Consider the following 20,241-nt stretch of genomic DNA (forward strand, 5'->3'; position numbering starts at 1 on the left):
TTCTGGAGATATGTTGCAGTATTTTTTATAATTAACATGTAAAAATAGATCACTTTTGTTCTGCTGTTGTTGTGATGCTGGCCAGAGAGAGAGAGAGAGAGAGAGAGAGAGAACGGAAGTTCGGAACGCTCGATCGTCACGTGATTCACGTAGACCTCGAGTAAGTTCCAGGAAGTTCATAGCGGGCAATTGGAAAACATTGAGTGAGAGAGAAACAACTGCGATTTTTTTGGTAATTAGTAGACTATTAAGGAATGTATTTACATTATTTATAAAATAAAGTATACATTTATGTATAGTCTATATAGCTAGTTGTATCAGTGTTGTTTTTTAAAAAGATTAAATCCGTTAATATTTGAGAATTAATGTAGTCTGCAATCCTGACCTTGTTAACATATTTTAGACTGACGTTACCTTGGTAAAAGTCCATGCTTGCTAAATAAACGACATCGTGTTCTTTAAATATAATTATATGTGTGTGTGACTTGTATATTAGTCAAATTGCAATCACATCTTAAAGTTCAATGTTGTTTTACTAATCTTATGGTAACTGTTAAGTTGTGATTTCATTTTTCCCTTTGTGTTTGGAGTGTTAAAATCACTTGGTGCATATAAAAGATCTGTAAAGTTGCAAAGACTAAAGACTCAAACCCAAGGAGATATTCTTTATAAATAGGTAAGAGTCATACATGCCCCCTTAAACACGCCCCCACATATCTACATCACAGTGTGGGAAGATCAGCAACCGTTCACTCAAAGGAAGAAGGTGTAACTTTCTCTCTGTAGTATTGTTGCCGCCATGTCGTGGAGACGCTGTGTGCTTCGTTGCGAAAGAAAAAGTACTTTATTTGGCCTCCCAAAAGATGACACAGCAAGAAATCTGTGGCTGAGTTTTATTTACAACACTGTTCCAGAGCAGTACAACACAAATATTCGAGTTTGTGCTGCGCACTTCACCGAGGATTGTTTTCTGAACCTGGGAGAGTACAAGGCCAACTGTGCACAAAGACTTTTACTCAAAAGTGGGGCAGTTCCAACTTTACAAGGACAGTCTGGAGCTTCTGACTTACAGCCTGTAAGTATGTTTTCATATTTAAAGAATTTGCTATTGACTATTCATACAGAAGTTTAAATTGAGCAATGCGGAGGAGGCTTTTTGTTTGTTGTTTCTATGATCACAAATTCAGACTTGGTATGAGGTTTACAAAGTGTAGTCTGTCATGCAACCACGTGACGCATAAAAACACAATACAAATCATTATAATCAGTAATTATGACTATACTGGTTATCCCCACTGGATGCAACAAATTACTCGTTTGTAATGGATGTTAATGTGCACCGGAGACCAGTGTTGCCAAGTCTTTGATGTGTTGTCAGATTTGGCGGTTTTGAATTTGATTGTGCGGGTAAAAATTGGCTTGGGTGGGTGGACAAAACTGGGCTGGTTTGGGATCAGTGTGCATATACTGCATCCAAACCGTCATCACAACGTTTTTAAACACAGGCACACTGCATTAAAGAGGCGTTGATGCCAGGGTTGCCAGGTTTTAACAACAAAACCCGCCCGATTGCTACTCAAAACTTTTCATAGGCAACCCCACAGTAAATATCGCATTCCAGGGGGTAAAATACACATGTTTTGGTGGGGTTCCCCTTGTAAAAGTCAGTGTTAAATATCATGTTATCGTATTCATATTCAGCTGTGATTCCACCTCTCACCACTTCTCAAAGTTAGTTGTTTTTGGGTATTTCTTTTAGAGGACATCTCAGCAAGCCCTTGGTACAGAACAGTTATCCATTTCATCCAGAAGTCGCGACGTTTCATGTCAAACGGACAGTATAGAAACACTTCCTGCTGCGTCTCCAAAAACACGATCTGTTGGCACACAACTGTCTTTGGGTACACTAAACGACACGCACGCGTGGAGCAAAGGTATTTCACACGCAGTAACTACAAATGCATGAATTATAGTTGTTTATTAGGGCAAACTTGAATGTGCAGAAATCCAAATCCAGTTGCATGTTAAACCGTAGATGTTACGTTTTCAGACTACATTATCATAATACTTTGAGTAAAAATACAATCTTTTTCCTTTTAATTGCAGGAACCTGGGCTACGGTTTCCTCTTTTGATGTAGGTGCTGAAACTACTCCCAGTTTCCCCTTAAGAGCCCTGTCTTCAACTCCCATCACATTCCCCCAACACAAAAGGCCTCGTCTTGAGCTGGATGAAGAGGAGGAAGACACAGACATTTCTGAAAGCATAGCTGAACCTCACCACTCTGCGGTTACAGAGGAGTCTGGATTATGGTAGGTTTTAGACCTCTTTATAGTTTGTTCAGTTTTAAAGAGATTTGTAAAACTGACTTGAAAGAGCCCAATTTCTTGTTTGTCTTTCTAGGGAACAGAACGCATACAATGTGTCAAAATACATCGTTTTTGAAAGCTGCCTCCGAGAGCTATTTGAAACGTGTCCACTTTGCAAAACAAAGTGTGATGTTCAATGTAGACGAATGGGCAGCTATGTGTCATTCACCCAGCGTTGTCCAAAGTGCAGTTATCACAGGAAGTGGGAGAGTCAGCCAGTCATTGGAAGTACACCTGTTGGAAACCTACTGGTGTCTGCAGCCACTTACTTCTGTGGTGCATCCTTCATTCAGTTTGAAAAGGTCATTATAAGATCATATCATTACCCTTATGATCATATTGCCAGGTCAATCACTGCTCTATTTTTATATGGTTTTTAATGCGTTTCATTATTTTCTTTAGATTTGCAAGGCCATGCATCTTCAGATCATCCAATATGAGACATTTAGGAGGCATGTTAGGAACTACCTAGAGCCTGCTGTAATACACAAGTGGAAGATCGATCAGAAAAACCTTTTCAGGAAGCTGCAAGAAGCGGGAAAGATTGTAGTTGCTGGAGAAATGAGAGCTGATACACCGGGTAAGTTTTTATTTGGAAGTACTTATATCTTGATCTTCTGATTATAATTTTTGAGTTACATTGGACTGACAAAATCAGCATGACATAGCAAGAGTGGTACAGACACAATATGGGAGAAAACTCAGATTTCTTTTTATTATTATTAGGGCGCTCGGCAAAATACGGCATCTACTCTCTGATGCACCCGGACAGCAACACTATTCTTGACATGCAGCTTGTTCAGGTAAACTTATTTTATATCATAAACTTATTATATTGTTACATTGGGAAATATTCAGTTGTAGGTTTATGCCTTTTTAATTGAATTTATACCCAGAGCAACGAGGTAGGGGGTAGCTGCCACATGGAGAAGGAGGGCTTGAAGCGTTGTCTAGATCATCTGGAGGCTAACAGTTTGGCAGTGGAATACATAATAACGCATCGTCAGCCACAGATCCAGGAGTTTCTCAGAGAGCGCAACATCATACAGTTCTACGATGTGTGGCACTTCGAAAAAGGTGACTTAAGCTTTGTGTGTTTTGTGACATACAGTGCTGTCAGCAGGGATCTGGGAAGGAGGACCCAATTGCAGTGAGATAAAAAGGTTTTATTGACAAGTCAGACTGATACAAGAGGTAGTGAAGTGCACAAGATACCACAAGAGGAACACAATAAACATGAACAGCTAGGGAAGGCCACTGGGAAAGCTTCAGGAAACAACTGGCAGAATATTTTGGCAACAGAGTGGGCAGCAAGACCAGGCTGATGGAGAAGACCACATAATGCACCATAGAGGAGAGCTCAGGAACGTGTTGACAAACAGACTCTGAGACGGACCAAATGCCAGGCAGGAAGAACCAGGACAGGACACACAGGGACAGGTCAGGAACTCAAACACAAGACTAGACAGGACACAGCTCCACAAAAACTCAATTAAACTCAAGACAAGGGAAAAATTTAAACAACAAAGTAACAAAATAAGAAATTACCAGTTTAAACCAACTTATAATCAAACAAAACCAAGAATCAAGACTAGAAAAACTAAATCAATGTTACAAATAAAAGCAAGAACAAACAAATTACTAAAACAAGGAGCAAGACAAGAACATAGAACTACAAGGGCACAAGACCAACCAGACAGGGAGATATGTACATATATTCAGCCAGAGACAAAGGGACTGAGAATGACCACGCACCAGCAAACACAAAAGTGTAAGGTGCACTATAAATAGGGAGGAACAGGTGAGCACAATTAGACCAACTAGGATAACAAGAGGGTGTGGTTAAGAGGAAACAAGGAGGAGGGGCTAAAGGAGCACATGGCTGAGAAAATAACCAACAAAGCCATGTGTTGACACAATACACAAAAAACAAATACATAAAACAAATTGACAGTGCAAAAGCCTGACAGCTGTGCAATGACAAACTATTGGTTATTACTGGTTTATGATGTTAATGTGTCATTAACTATGCATGCACCACGTTAATACTTTTTTTTTTCTTCTTTTTTTTTACAGGTTTGTCTATAAAGTTGAACAAACTGTCACAAAAAAAGGGGTACCAAATACTGAAGAAGTGGTTGCGCAGCATCAAGAATCACGTATACTGGAGTGCTAAGTCGTCTACTTCTGGTCCCGAGAAGGTGGCCAAATGGACATCCCTGCTCAACCACATCCAAAATAAACACATCCATGAGAACCCTGAATTCCCGAAATGTGCACATCCAGAGAAAGTGTCCAAAGATCCCAAAAAATGGTTCCAACCAGGTATGCATCAGATTCTTTGATTATTTTATAATGTGACAAAATACAGACATGGCTTAATACTAGTAATTTATAATTTGACAATATTCTGTTTCTTTTTGTCATTCAAGGGTCAATGCCTCTCTACAAAGTGGAAAAGATCCTGAACAATAAGCGAGTCCTAAAGGACGTGGAAAAGCTCAGTCACCATTACAGGACATCTTCTCTAGAAGCCTTTCACAGGGTGATCCTGCGTGTGGCCCAAAAGAATGTCATTGTTTCCTTCATTGGAATGTTGTGCAGGTATTATATATATAGATTATGAAATGCAATATAGTATTTTTTTTTTTTTTTAATATGTATGTGCAAGATTTGCTGAAGTGTGTAATGTTTTAATTTATATGTCACTCTTGTACTGCAGGTTGTACCTGGCAGCAATGCACTACAATGAGCAGGCCACGACAGCTTCAGGACAACCTATGAACAAGGTTGCTTTTTCAAAGTCAAAGAAGGGTGCATGCACTGCAAAGCCACTTGAAACAGCCCCTTCAAATGGTATGTTATAACATGTTTTATTTTCATACACTTACAAATTACACATAGTGATGCATTTGATATGTTACTAAGACAGTAACATGCATAATAAAATGTCCTTTTGTACCATGTATTTACAGACTGTGTAGCTGACTTGATGAAGCTGATCTTTAAAGAGGTGTTTGCAGACCCCGCACCATTTGTAAAGGAGCTAAAACAAATCCCCATTCCTCCATTCCTGTCCTCCCAGTTTGAAAGACCTTCAAAGGAGGAAGTTGTTGGCTGCCACATCTCACGCTTCAGTCAAGGGGCGGTCGAAAACCTACAAGCTGTCCATCCGGATCAGGGAACTCCTGCCGAATCGGAAGCACAACACCGGGACGGGAGAACAACTCTGACATTCTGTCCTAAATAGCACCCGCTTACAGTAGCGCCTTAAAGACGGATGTGGACACTAGTATATTTTTAAGAATGTGTACATACTTACTGTTATATGCCTTATCCTTTTTTTACAACAAATAAATCTTTTGGAAAAAATCCTTCAAGGTTTTATTTTTGTTGCTTATGTGTCATGAAAACAACATTTTATTTGGTTTGATTTACAAATGATAGAAATAAGATTACATAAAGACTGTTCCTCTGTTCTTCCTCAGGTGTCCAAAATCAGCAGTAAATGTTATTAATGTAATCTGGAGGGTTTAAAGGCCCGTTCACACCGGTTCACACCAAGGACAATAACTATAACGATAAAGATATAGTTCTAAAAATCATTCTCAATATTAAAGAATAGCAGAGTCCACACCACAACTATAACAGTAAAGACACAGAGAAACGATACAGCCAATCAGAATCCATCCTGCTGTAATGAGCTCGAGAATTTAAAGCGGCAGACGCATGTGCACTTATAATAAAGAGACGATATCATTCGCTGGTGTGGATGCTAATATTGTTACCTTTATAGTTTTCGTTCTCGTTGTGAACGGGACTTAAGGATTTAAACAGTTAGGTTCGAAGCCTGGTGCTGTGTCATTCATTGCAGATGGCCTGAAACCTGTAGAAGACAACACTGACTGATGTTACATGATGTGATCATGTTGATTTCAAAGCGAGGACAATTTCTTCATAAGAGACTGGGTAACAAACTATGATGGTATCATACTTTGGAACTGACACTTTTTCACGAAGAGCAAGGAAAGACTTGCCAAATCCAGTGAGGAGAGTGATATCTCATTACAGGGAGTCTTCAGGTGATTCTTGTTCTGAAAGCAAGATAAAAGCACATGAGAAATGGTTAAGTGATGCACCATCAAATTTCAGTCCTGTGGCATCTGCTCCTACTACAGTTTGGAGATTTTTCCATCTACAGATTTGCCCCTGACCTTCTTTTCTCTGTAAATTAAGGGTGCGCTGCATTGCTGAAAAACACAATTCCCATTTATCAGTCAGATGTCTGCATGCACAAAGGCACAGATCCCTAAACAAGGTCATATCTGCAGATAACTGCAGATAATTTTTTAATTCAGTTGTCGCACTTCAAGTCGATTTAAGCCAACTGCAAAGAAAAAAAACCTAAATGATGTAAAACTAAAAACCCTAAAGAAGTATTATCGCAATTGCAGCTATATGATGTAAAACAAACCTTCCTTTATAAAAGGGACAGTTCCGGACCTTGATTCTGTGTTTTGCTCTGCAACTATTTTGTTGGAGCCACAACTGTTTTTGTTTGGTTGAAGAATACTGTTTTTATTTATATGGTTACACTTTATTTGCTGTTTTATTCTGTGAAACCGTACTATGTATATGGAGTAACCGTTTTATAAAAGCAATAATCCCCGTGAAGCAGTGGTTTACAGCAAATTTATTTATAACAGCTAAGAGGGGTTGTTAGGTATGAAGTGAAGGCTAATTGCTTTATTAGAGGTTGTGTGTTATATTTTGGGTTATGACAGTGAACTCACCCTCACTCCTCGTGATCTCGTCACAGTCCAGATGTCTCGGATGTGAAGGACTGACTGGACTGTCCTGATCCTGAGGCTGGACGTCCTGCATGTGCTCCTCTGCAGTGAGGGGTCTTCAGGAGCACTGGAAGGAGACCCCTGAGGATCAGTGTCCTCTACAGAAGTCAACACCAGAGAAGTCTGATCTAAACACCGCTACATCAACCAAAAGCTTGCTTTAATCTACTAATATCAGTAAAACATTCAATACTCGTATTCATTCTTCATTCAGGAGATACTTTCGGTTACTTGAATCTTGAAATATAACATGTAACACATGAGTAGTGGAAAAACTCACTTATCTGCATTTGTATAATGTGATGGTGGTGTGTGAACAATGAACAGACTCTCAGATGTTCATGTTGATTTAGCATCAGTCCAGCTCCTGGATGGAGACACATCAGTGTCCTGCTCTCTCTGAGCTTTGGTGGATTTGTGAGGAGAGAAACAACAGAAGAAACCTGCTCTTTTTCTCCCTCTTCTCGTCTTTTCTCCTCTTCACCGACAGCTACAGGCGTCTCCTCAGGAGAAGATGGCTCCGTGTGGTCGGTGGGTGTCAGTGTTGTCTCTCCATCCCATAAGAAACACGATAAAAGCCTATCAACGACTAAACTCACGGTAAACTGTTGATAACACACTCCTTACTTCCCGCGAAGTGAACAGATGAGTCCCGCGCTTTAAATATTCCTCTATAGCCAACCATAAGCGCTAAACACAGAGCTGAGACTGTTGTAAAAACTTAAACAATAAGCCCCAAGCCGTGGTTTAGTGAATTTATAACCAAAAAATGTCTTCACTTGCTTAGTTCCACTGTTTCCTACATTCACCTTCCCTGCACTTTTCTCCTCTCCGTCCAGAGTTTCTTCTCAGGTCTGTGTGGACAGTCACAGTCTGTCTGTACACCAGTATGATTTCATTTTAGCCATACCAAAACATGAATATGATAAGAAAGGTTTGCTAATGCTTATTAATGTTTAGCACGCTTAACGTTTCACTATAACACAGACTCAACAGGATAGCATGTGTGAAGGTGAGAATGAACATGAGAATGTCTAAATCAGATGAAAGAAATTCCCCCAATATCACCTTATAAGTATTATAATTTGCCACCTTATTAAAAAGTGGAAACAACATAAGTGTAAATAACCTTTGTGAATTAAATACAATGTTTTATTACATTTATAAAATGTATTCAACCTCAGGCAATTCAAGATGTAGGCCTAGATGTTTGTTTACTAACATTTTTTTTTATTTTATTTTTTTGGTTCACAAGATGTTAACTGATGGACTGGAGTCCTGTGGATTACTGTGATGTTTTTATCAGCTGTTTGGACTCTCATTCTGACGGCACCCATTCACTGCAGAGGATCCACTGGTGAACAAGTGATGTGATGCAAATCTTTGCTGAACATTTCCTTTACTATTCCTAATAATGTCTAAGGATTATTGTTTATTTGAATGGTTAGAAATGCCACAACATTGATATATTTTCACATATGTGAATGAACATGAACTAATAATCTGCTAAAATGTTTGTATTTTTATTGTCTCTCACATGTTGGGTTTTACATACACTACCAGTCAAACGTTTTTGTACAGCAGGATTTTTTTTTCCCAAATCTTTTTTTTTTTTTTTTGTCAAATCTACTCACCAAGCCTGCATTTATTTTGTTCAAAGTACAGTAAAAACAGTACAATTTTTAAATATGTTTACTATTTTCTGTATTGAATACATAGGTGAGCAGAGATAATTCTTTAAAACCTGACTGGTAGTGTGGATAAAAATACTGTTATCATTTGCTCATATTTTCATCTTTTTTAATGACAATTACATGCATTAAATGCTACCTTGATAACTTACTTAATAATAACCAATACAATCCCGAAGAAACAGAAATGAATGAAAAATGAATATAAAAAACATGAAGAGGAAGGAAATTGGGCATCTATCACATGTCTGTGGCTGGGTCAAATAAACATGGCTCCATTTTATTATTGTTCTTGTACTTCACATTTTATGTGCAAGTCACAAATCTGTGCACGTAAATACAAAAATACATAAAACATACAAGAGTGAGATAAATAAATACAAAGACACCTTCCGCTCCATTCATGATAACTGTCTTACTGTGTTCTTTAAAGGCTATAATGTAACATAGCAAAATTACTTAGTAAAGAGCAATTACGGTATTCACATAGTCAATCTCTAATTTTTTTTTATCCAAAACTCGTTAGTATTTTTTTCCTCAGTTTAAAGCATTATGAACCGACCTGTTACATAACAGTCTGTTTGAAAAAATGTAAATGTGTTTTGCTGCAAACCAAATTACAGGTGCTGGTCATATAATTAAAATATCATCAAGAAGTTGATTTCTTTCACTCATTCCATTCAAAAAGTGAAACTTGTATATTATATTCATTCATTACACACAGACTGATCTATTTGAAATGTTTATTTCTTTTAATTTTGATGTTTATAACTGACAACTAAGGAAAATCCCAAATGCAGTATCTCAGAAAATTAGAATATTGTGAAAAGGTTCAATATTGGAGACACCTGGTGCCACACTCTAATCAGCTAATTAACTCAAAACACCTGCAAAGGCCTTTATATGGTCTCTCAGTCTAGTTCTGTATGCTACACAATCATGGGGAAGACTGCTGACTTGACAGTTGTCCAAAAGACGACCATTGACACCTTGCACAAGGAGGGCAAGACACAAAAGGTCATTGCAAAAGAGGCTGCTGTTCACAGAGCTCTGTGTCCAAGCACAGTGTGAAGGACAGTCAGTGATGGTTTGGGGTGCCAATGCATCTGCTGGTGTTAGTCCACTGTGAGTGCTGTACATGCTCATACTTTTCATTTTCATATTTTTTAGTTGGCCTAGTTTTCAAAAAATCCTTTCTTTGTATTGGTCTTAAGTAATATTCTAATTCGATGAGTTACTTGAATTTCCTTAGTTGTCAGTTACAATCATTAAAATTAAAAGAAATAAACATTTGACATAGATCAGTCTGTGTTTAATGAATGAATATAATATACAAGTTTCACTTTTTGAAAGGAATTAGTGAAATAAATCAACTTTTTGATGATATTCTAATTATATGACCAGCACCTGTATAATACAAATGCAATGTATTACCCATAAGCCCCAGTCTAATGTGCATTGTTTCCTTTATGATGTCACAAAAACATAAGTGACACCGGGCAGATTAAGCAAAATTAGTCTGTATATGGTTCCTATTACTGCTCAGATGCATTGTTTATGTGTATGTAAATATAGGGAAGAATTATGAAGTCCATATGCCAGCAGGGCCTTTCACTGAACAATCTGGGGCATTTCACTCCATGCTTTGGCTTTCTTCTTAGCGAGAGCCAGCCAGGGAGGCTCATCTTGGGCCAAAGGCGCAGTGGACGGGATAGTGATTCTCTTGCTTTCCTTCTCTACCGGTGATGTGTTGGACAGTTCAAGGGAGCAGAACACTGTTCATTCAAAACAATGGATAACAGCTTATATATTAATCTTCATTCATAGTTTATTATGCATCATATCAGAAATAATACATTTATGCAGAAACATAGGTCTGCTATTATATATATATATATATGCAATTACATAGGTCACACATATACTGCTGGCCAAAAGACTGGCATAATTATTATATATTATATTATATATATATATATATATATATATATATATATATATATATATATATATATATTGCGCTTTGCAAGGCTGCATTTATTTGATAAACATAATAATAATATAAAATTTGTGTCACATGATACTTCAGAAACCATTTTCATATACCGGTAATTTGCTGCTCAGGAAACATTTCTGATTATTGTCAATCTTGAAAAAAATTGTGCTGCTTCAACGTTAATACACTACCATTAAAAGGTTTTGGGTAAGTGCAAAAAAAAAGATATATACTTTTTATTTTAATTTATTTAGAAAGGATGCATGAAATTGGACTAAAGTGACAGTAAAGACATTTATAATGTTACAAAAGATTTATATTACAGATAAACAGTGTTCTATTTACTTTATATTCAGCAAATAATCCTGAAATAATGTTCAAACATTTCTAAATATATATATCTTTATATCTATATATCTATATCTATATCCAAATCTATATCTATATATCTATATATATATATATATATATATATATATATATATATATATGTCTATATCTATATATCTATATCTATATATATATATATATATATATATATATATATATATATATATATATATATATATATATATATATAGAAACAGCAGAAACTGTTTTCAACAACGATAATATGATCTATTCATAGTTAAGCATTGATAATAATTGAGCAGCACATTAGTATATACAAATGATTTCTGAAGGATACTGTCACACTGAGGACTGTGGAGCAATGATGCTAAAAATTCAGGAAAAAATTACATTTTAAAAATATTTTCAAATAGAAAACAGTTCTTTGAAATTGTCAAAATATTTCACATCAGTACCATTTTAATTATATTTTTGATGCAGCCTCGGTGAGCATAAGAGACTTAAAAAAATAAAAATAAAAGTCTGTCAGTGTAAAGGTCAGAAAAAGTCCCGTATGAAGGTAGTGTTTATATTGACGTACATTGGGGATTTAAACAGTTACATACATATCCGCTAGAGGGCAGACATTTATCGCTATAAATATCTTTCTCGAGCTGATCTTAAAACATAACCTCGTGCTGTTAAGAAATGAATACAGTATTTTGTTGCTTTGCAGGTCATTGCACTTTTTAGACCAAACAGAATAATGTAAGTAATGCTATGTAAGGCCATGACAGTGCATTATATTAATGTTAAGATTATTACCTTGTAAAGGTGAACACGGCCGTGCCGGTTGCTCTTTGGCGATTGGATTGGATAAACTCTCCGTTGAATCCCCCTGAAAACAAATGGACATATTTAAAAAATGAGGAAAATAATCAATATCTGAGAGATTAACACTAAATATCATTAAGGAATCAAGCTTTTGTAGCATTGGCTAAAACTGATTGCTATACAAAATGAGTCAGTATCCTAACTGTTTAGTGTTCGATTCATTTCACTTCATTAAATCTTTCCTGCATTTTCCCAAGCTGAAGCATGCAGAGATGACTAAGTAGGATATATGCGTGAATATGACTGTCCTGGTGCTTGAAGACAGTTTTCAAGCAACTCATTGAGAACTGGGCAAGATTTGACATGACGTATTTGTTGAGGAACAGCACAAACCTGCGCGGGAAGTTTCTCTGGAGAGTTTTCAGGCGAGCTCTCGATGAAGTTCCTCTGTTTCTGTCTGGCCACAGAGATCCAGCTCGGAGAATCAGTGCCACCAACAGAGATTCTCCCCACTGCGTCTGAAAAAGGACATTCAATATGCATCAATAAACTTTTTTTTAATTATTACATAAAATGCAAGAGTCAAAATTAACATAAAATAACACCCATTTTTTATGATCCAACTAAAACCTGATCAATGAAATAAAGCCCTGTCCTGTAATATTTACAGTATTCTTTCCCAAAATTCAGTCATGTTATGTAAGTTAAATGCATTGCAAATACCATTTTAAGTTATCTTACTAACATGAAATTGTGATTAATAAATACCAAAATAACTTTTTTTCCCTGAATATTTTACATCGCAAAATATCTAATTATTAAATAAGAATTAATAAAAAAAATTATGTAAACAATATTTTTTTTAATTATTTAAATAATTAGTATTTAGTCCAGTTTCACATTAAAAATATTACGATCATCCCTTCAAAATAAATTCGCTTTAAAAAATATTTGTATCTTTTTTTATGTTACATATCATTTTTATTAAATTGAATTTGCAATAAAATAATTGAATTAATAAAACTAGTATAGTAAAAAGTAACAAGACTTTTAAATGACTTTAAATTTATTTATAAGAAAAAGTCTTTAAGGTATTCATCTTGTTTTGAGGATTTGGAATGTCTTTACTGTAAAACAGGACAAACTAGTGATTTTTCCCTCCCATGTAAACACACTCAGCTGTTTGAGATTGGAGGTACCTGGGATCTTCCTGACGGACATCACGGTGTCAGCCAGCAGATCAGGCTTCTTTGGTAGGATGGGCTTCCTGTCGCTCTGCTCGTGCTCCTGGGTCTCCTGTGCCGCTGAAGACTCTGTTTGAGTGGGGGTCCAAGGCGATTCTCCATCTAAACCATAGCGGCGCAGGACCGGAGTCTTTCTCAAGCGCACTCCAAACGGGTTCTCTGGGGGCGTCTCTCTCTGCACAGGAAGTGTTGGGGAACTCTGAGCTCGGACTGGTTTAATGAGTTCAGTTGTTTGGGGAGATCCATTAAAAGCATTCGTTTCTGGTAGCACCAGTGAGATGGCCTGGGTCTGCTCTTGGGCGCCTCCAGAAGCCAATGACCTTTGCCAAGCAGGGGCGATGGTGAACCGAGGGCGGACCTCAAGGATTCTCATGGGCTCTTTTGTAGGTGTCTCCAGAACTTGCTGCTCAGAAACACCCTGAATTTTTCCTGAAGACACTTCCTGAGGCTCCCCAGACACATCCTCTTCCTGCTCTACAGGAGACACCGATGCACTGGAGAGCTGAGAATGGAGAAGTGGACTCTCCAGCACAGGGGACACTGTAGAAAGTTCAGGCTCACCGGTGGTTTCTGCTGAAGTCCAGACGTCATCTCTGACTGTGGGAGTGGATTCAGGAACGTTCTCAGCATCGACCGCAGTTGATTCTCTTTCATCGGCTGAAGTCTCATCTTTCTCAGGCTCTAGAGAACCTGTCCGACCTCCAGCCTCTTGATGTTCAACATCATTTGCACAGTTCTTCTGAATCTCAGGTTCCACCACCGTCGACTCATCATCTTCATCCGCACCCTCTTTGTTTTCTCTCTCCAATTCAGCTTCATCCTCAACAACATCTTCATCTGGTTCTTTCTCGTGTACTGCGAAGGCTTTTGGCGATTCTAATAACACTTGGCTCTCTTTGGCACTCTCAGCCTCATCTGCTTGTTTCTCCACATCATCTTCAGGCACTTCCTCAGCAGACTCTGGCACCTCCAGCAGCTCCTCCTCCTCCGTGGTCTCCTCCGCGATCTCCTCTGAATCCACAGATGATTCAGAAAGCGAGTCAGGCAGAGGAGCCGCTTCCTTTGTGCTCACCGTAGGCTCTGAGGGATTGAGAAGATCTTCCTCAAGCTGAGCAGCTACGCTCTCACCACTTATGTCTTGCACCTACAAAAAGGAACCACAAATAGTTGACACGATGCCATTTCTAATGCATGAAAAATACATTCAAAATGCAATTTATACATTAATGACTGACATTAATACAATTTCTGGATTAATATTCATTAAATTTTCATATTATTTGTGGCATGACGCAATATTACAAATATGACATTCTTATTAAGTAGTTTGGCATAATCCTTTATTATTAAGAATATTATATAACAATATTAGACATTATATATAGTATATAATACTAAAGAGTTAATAATATTAAATAAAATCTATAATAAATAAAAAATTAACATAAAATATAAATACATTTATTGCTTATTTTATTTTGCTAAGAAATAGTTTTTTTTATAAAAGCAAATTAAAATATTTTCCAGCCAAATTAAAGTGATGTGCCATGCGGAAACATAAAAGTAAATAAATAAATAAATTATATATATATATATATATATATATATATATATATATATATATATATATATATATTCTTTTTTTTAACAGGTCCAAGTCTTTTTGGGTTGTAAAATTACTTAAAAAAATCTATTATTATTTTGATATTTTTTTATTATTTGACAATAATGATTGAGATATGTACATGTATTTAAGGTATGTATTTAAGAAAAACACAGGTCCAAGTCGGTTTGGGTTGTAAAATTACTTACTAACAAAAAAAAAAAACTATTATTATTTTTATATTTTTTTATGATTTGACTATAATGATTAAATGATTATTTTACTTCCATTATATTTAAACATTTGATGAAAATCATATAATTTCTTCCCCAAGACTAACATGAATGCAAACAGTACATTTCAAGGAAATTTGCACTTTTTTCAATTTTTTCTCCAGACACCTTATTTATCCATTATGCCAACTAATCTCATTGTTTGATTCTTCTTGAAAGTGTCACTGAATGTGCTGTACCTCACTCTGCAGAAGCATGTTCTCATGCTCCAGTGCTAGTCCTGACGCTAGAGGGCTCTTCAGGGAGCTCAACACTTCCTCCAGCAATGACCCCCGCTCCTCAGGAACGACCTCACATCCTGTGTCCAACAGGAAGTCTTCGGCCTGCAGCTCAAGAGTTACTGGACTCTCCCAAGAGGATTCTGGGATCTCATACTTGGGGACGTGTTCCTCGCCAGGAACATGTTCCTCTTCTTCAGAGATGTCTCCAGCTGAGATGGAGGATGTTGGAGAGGTTTTTTGACACTGGCTGGAGTCGCTTACTTCCTCTTCCTCCTGTTCAGAAGCAAATGACTCACGGTCTGAATCATTCACCTGTTCTCCGGGCAAATCTAGACCAAATTAAACAACAGAAAAATCCTTATTGAACTAGTAACATCAATTATTGAATTAACATTCAAAAGTTTGGGATTTTTTTAAATTATGTAATGAAATATTACAATATAAAATATATTTTCTATGTATATATTAAAATATTTTCAAATGCGATTTCTTCCTGTAGGTATCACTCTAATGTGCTGACTTGCTGCTCAAGAAACATGTATTATTACTATCAATGTTGAAAACAGTTAAGAATAATATTTTTAGAAATATATTTTTATTATATTTTTAGAAATATAGAAATATATATTTTTTTGGAAACTGTGACACATATTTCAAGAGTCTTTGATGAACAGAAAGTTCAGAAGCATTGCATTTTTTTAAAGTAAATTATTATTATTATTATTATTAAATATATGACTTAATATCACTGGAAGCTGGATCAGCTAAAATATATACATTTTATTACTGTAAAACAATTAAAACCGATTAATCGCATCCAAAATGATTTGTGTGCATAATTTTGTGTATTTGTGTGTGTACTGTGTATATTTATTATGTATATATAAATAGACATGCATGCATAAATATATTTCAGAAAAAAAGGTTACATATTTATATACATTACATTTAATGTAAATACATATGTTCTGTGTGTGCCATAATCATTTGACAGCACTAATTAATTTATACCAACAAAATGACTTTTACAGATATATAACTAGCTTTAAGGTAACAATCGCTGGTTACCATACACTTTTTCTAGTGCATATATAGAAAAACCTTTATGTTCTTCTTCAATAGTTGTGACCATCATCCGTAGTTTATCCTCTGTGTCTCTGAGCAGCACTCTTTCCCTCAGGTCTCTTCTCTTGACCAACATTTGTCTCTAAACACGAAGAAGCACACAGCTCATTTCAACGCCACTTACACAAAAAGATGAATGTTTTTCCATTTTGGATTCCTGGAACGACTTAAACGAGAATCAAACATCTCTAACAGCTTGCTGGCCTGATATGATGAGGCACTACAGATAAGTGTATGAATGGATGATGTAAAGAATCTTACGCTGACAGGCTTTCTCTTGGCACAAGCGCTGGCTTTGACAGCGATGCGGTGACGGGCAGCTGAGCTGTCTAAGCAGGAGACAGAACTGGCGGGCAAACTGAAGTCCGCGGGGACAGAGCCCTGAGGTGTGCCGGGTCTCGAAGAAGCTTCACAAGACATCTTTATATGATGGAGGGGGACAAGTAAGACAGATGTTAGTGTAATTTGTTTACAACTTTAATTCCAAATAACATTACTCAAAATTATTTCAAAGCACTTCCCCACCAAAACCTCCATATTTGGGTTACAGTTTCAAATAGACTGTCGTATTCAAAGCATTTCCTTCCATCCCTTAACCACCAGAAAACCAATAGTGTGCGAGTGGCAATAGTGGGAATAAATTCTTCTTCGAGGTCACTCGTGCATACCCAGCCATCTTCACCACCACTGACTCAACATGACTAATTATGATGATTGTCCTCAGCTATTTCCTTTCAGAATGAAATGTCAACAAAAGCCACTCCAGCAGAAACAATTGAAGGTTATGATGGCAATGTTGTGACTGCTGGTCCTTACCGCTGTATAAGCACTGTTTTTTTTTCTCAAATCTGCATCTCTAATACCACGTCTTTATTTTTAAAGGCTGCTTGCTTTTAAAACTTTTATTATTTCAATAGTTCTCCAACTGAAGGAACAATTTCGTGGCAACATAAATAAAGCAGTCTGGAATTATTGCCTACTACTGTAACTTAAATATTATTCACGAAGCTCAGTAAGTATGGAAGTTTGTTTCCACCATGTTCCGCTCGTTAAAATAATAAAAAAGTCAGTTGCGACTTTTAATCACATAATACAGTCATTTTTTTTTTCTTGCATTTCTGAGTTTGTATCTCGCAACTCTGTTTTACTTGAAATTATGAAACAAAAAAAGTGAACTGTGAGATGGGAAGTCACAATTACTTATTTATTATTTATTCTGTAGAGGAAACTAAATACTTAATTGCAAGATGTAATCTTAGAATTCTGAGAAAAAAATAGATACATTCTAAGTGTATTCATACATATATATATATATTCAGACTTTTTTCTCGCAGTGTTTATGTTTCACAATCCGGACTTTTTTCTCTCACAATTCAGAATTGCAAGATATAAAAGTCAGAACTGTGATAAACAAGAAAAGCTGCAATTACCTACTCTTTTATTCTGTAGCAGAAACAGGCTTCAATCAATAGGTGAGCCTTAACCTCAGATTAACACTTTTGAAAGTGAAAAAACACACATTAACATGCGTTTAATGATGCAGTATGTCAGGAACTCGTGTGAATGAGTTCTAAGCGAGACAGCCGTGTGTTTGTGCTGTGCTCAGGTCCGGCTTGGCAGCCGTTTTGACCCAGATTGCTGGAATATCCCATTTCCAGCAGACAGCAAGGCTGCGAGGGTGAACCGCTGGAATGCTTTTCAGACCACACGCCTACTTCACTCGTAACCCCTGCAGTCAAAGACAGCCAGCATTCAATAATACTGTCAAATTTCACTAGTCATGAACTAATATGGGTTTTAATGGCTGATGCTTATATGACATCTAGACATCAGGGTGCCAATAAATACATCAACTGTAAAAATTAATGGAATGAATGGAATGCTCAGTATCATTTTTTTTATTTATTTGAAATGTATACTTTAATGGGAAAGGATGCATTCAATTGATCAAGAGTGATTAAAGACATTTATAGTGTTAAAATAAATGCGTTTTGTTTTTATTAACTTATGGTTTTCAAAAAAATATTAAGCAGCACATCCGTTTTCAATATTGATAATAATGAATATTTCTTGAGCAGTAAATCAGCATATTAGAATGATTTCTGAAGGATCATGTGACACTGAAGAATGGAATCAGTTACATTTTAAAATACAGTTATTTAAAAAAAAGGTTCTCACAATATCACTAATTTTACTGTATTTTTGATTAAATGAATGCAGACATGGTGAGCATAAGAGACTGCTTTTTACCATTACAAATCTGAACCAAAACTTTTCAACATTAGTATATAAGAAAAATGAATCCCCATTTAAAATATCCAACAGTAATTTCTCACCGAAACCCAATTTCTCAAAACACTCTCTGGTCCAGCTCAAAGCATTGCATAACACAAACACATGATAGCTATTTTAAGCCCTGGCAACAAGACAAATACAAAAGTGCATGTTTTTCAGTGGTTCGAGATTGTTTTGGAGCAGTTTTGGATAGGCAATGGTGTAGTGCGTGAGATGCATGTGCACTGAGTCGTAGAAATGCTCTTTCAATGAACACTAGTTTCACTTTTATTTGAAATTCAAATGTAACTTTCTACTGGATACAAGCAGTGTCCTGCTGTCTAATGTCTGTGTTTCAAACTGCCTTTGACTGTGAAAGTACTTGTTCTGAACTTGATCCAAACTAGCAGATAAAACAACAATAGATAAGAATACTCTTAGGGCCCTATTTTAAAGATCTAAATGCAAAGTGTAAATGCGCACGGCACAAGTGCACTCAGGGCTTGGGTTGGGTTGTCCCTATTCTCTTAATGAGTAATGAGCGTAACATTCAATAATACAACCAGAGTGTCATCTCCCATCCCCTTTAAGAGGAGATGCACTCGCACCATGGTGGATCGCTATTTACATGGCGGAATTTGTTGGCGCAAAAGCCGAATGCTTCTCATTCAAAGAACCCGATCTGCTTGTGCACGAAGTTAAAGCGCACGAGCAGATCATCTACGGGACAAGCAGGAATCCACCAAAGCTCTGCGCGATGAGTCAGTTAATATATATATGTGTGTGTATTGGCACGATTGTTCAATTAATTAGCCAATTTAATTAATCATTATAAGTAGTAATAGGCTGAATTGCAAATAGGTAGCCTAATTCTAATACACGCAATGACTATCCATAATTTTATATTTATGTAGCCTACACAAAAATATTATTTTACACAGTTATCCTTTTGTTTTTAATATTTGGCATGTTTGTGTGAAGCGCATCCCTGTTTGTAATCAGCAAAGTCAACGTGCACTGTGGACCCACCCAGAGGCACATTTTCTACCAACGTGATCTTTAAATAACAAAAAATATATTGCGCCATTGACTTTAGACTTTAGACCAGGTTTGAGTTGGTCTATGGTGTAGTCTGTTTTTAGCTCCTAAAAATAGCAATGCGCCAGCAATGCGCCTGAACACACCTCTTTTTTAGACCAGCACGCCCATGGGCGCACAAATGGGCGCAAATGCATTTGGTAATTAAACGATGTGGCGCTGGACGTGAAAATGCGAACGGTGCCGGACTGAAACTAGCAAACACACTTGCGCTGCACCTTACATCACATTGCACCGGGTGTATTATAGGGCCCTAAATATGAATCTCTCAGCATTGGACTTTATGGGAACATGTTACTAGTCTGAATCCATGC

General features: G+C 36.7%; 2 protein-coding genes and 1 long non-coding RNA gene across 10 annotated transcripts in view; 1 reads left to right on the forward strand and 2 right to left on the reverse strand.

The window, feature by feature from the left end:
- Positions 1 to 49: 49 nt before the first annotated feature.
- On the forward strand, positions 50 to 5,742 carry LOC127971108 (uncharacterized). Of its 3 annotated transcripts, none has more exons than XM_052573913.1 (13): positions 50 to 232; positions 591 to 676; positions 787 to 1,075; positions 1,760 to 1,934; positions 2,107 to 2,311; positions 2,403 to 2,670; positions 2,771 to 2,948; positions 3,095 to 3,171; positions 3,265 to 3,445; positions 4,445 to 4,693; positions 4,801 to 4,972; positions 5,091 to 5,224; positions 5,344 to 5,742. In XM_052573913.1, the coding sequence occupies exons 3-13, from the start codon at positions 800 to 802 to the stop codon at positions 5,616 to 5,618; spliced, it is 2,190 nt and encodes a 729-aa protein (XP_052429873.1). In that variant the 5' UTR covers positions 50 to 232; positions 591 to 676; positions 787 to 799; the 3' UTR covers positions 5,619 to 5,742. The 3 variants fall into 3 exon arrangements, with proteins under 3 accessions (XP_052429873.1, XP_052429872.1, XP_052429874.1); XM_052573914.1 differs by having other exon boundaries at positions 142 to 160; XM_052573912.1 differs by having other exon boundaries at positions 50 to 676.
- Positions 3,514 to 4,125, reverse strand: LOC127971125 (uncharacterized). The gene is made up of 2 exons (XR_008156751.1): positions 4,062 to 4,125; positions 3,514 to 3,829 (listed from the first exon to the last, which is right to left on the reverse strand). It is a non-coding gene; the product is annotated as an uncharacterized LOC127971125 (long non-coding RNA).
- Positions 5,743 to 9,158: 3,416 nt separating the features above from the next.
- LOC127971106 (CRACD-like protein) overlaps positions 9,159 to 20,241 on the reverse strand; it is a 42,521-nt gene continuing 31,438 nt past the window's right edge. For all 6 annotated transcript variants that reach the window (XM_052573908.1, XM_052573907.1, XM_052573905.1 and 3 more), the window contains 7 exons: positions 16,817 to 16,975; positions 16,532 to 16,637; positions 15,389 to 15,759; positions 13,269 to 14,457; positions 12,463 to 12,587; positions 12,061 to 12,133; positions 9,159 to 10,684 (listed from right to left, as the gene is read on the reverse strand). In XM_052573908.1, the coding sequence (XP_052429868.1) occupies positions 10,521 to 10,684; positions 12,061 to 12,133; positions 12,463 to 12,587; positions 13,269 to 14,457; positions 15,389 to 15,759; positions 16,532 to 16,637; positions 16,817 to 16,975 (2,187 nt within the window). In that variant the 3' untranslated portion in view covers positions 9,159 to 10,520. The remainder of the gene's footprint in view (positions 10,685 to 12,060; positions 12,134 to 12,462; positions 12,588 to 13,268; positions 14,458 to 15,388; positions 15,760 to 16,531; positions 16,638 to 16,816; positions 16,976 to 20,241) is intronic.

Source organism: Carassius gibelio, chromosome B14 (genome assembly GCF_023724105.1).
Source record: "Carassius gibelio isolate Cgi1373 ecotype wild population from Czech Republic chromosome B14, carGib1.2-hapl.c, whole genome shotgun sequence".
Taxonomy (NCBI): domain Eukaryota; kingdom Metazoa; phylum Chordata; class Actinopteri; order Cypriniformes; family Cyprinidae; genus Carassius; species Carassius gibelio.

Bases quoted from the DNA above. Each gene is read 5' to 3' on its own strand.
- LOC127971108 (XM_052573912.1), top strand. From the start codon at position 800: ATGTCGTGGAGACGCTGTGTGCTTCGTTGCGAAAGAAAAAGTACTTTA. The intron at 2,312-2,402 runs GTAGGTTTTAGA...TTGTCTTTCTAG, and splicing joins ACAGAGGAGTCTGGATTATG to GGAACAGAACGCATACAATG. The intron at 3,172-3,264 runs GTAAACTTATTT...ATTTATACCCAG, and splicing joins TTGACATGCAGCTTGTTCAG to AGCAACGAGGTAGGGGGTAG.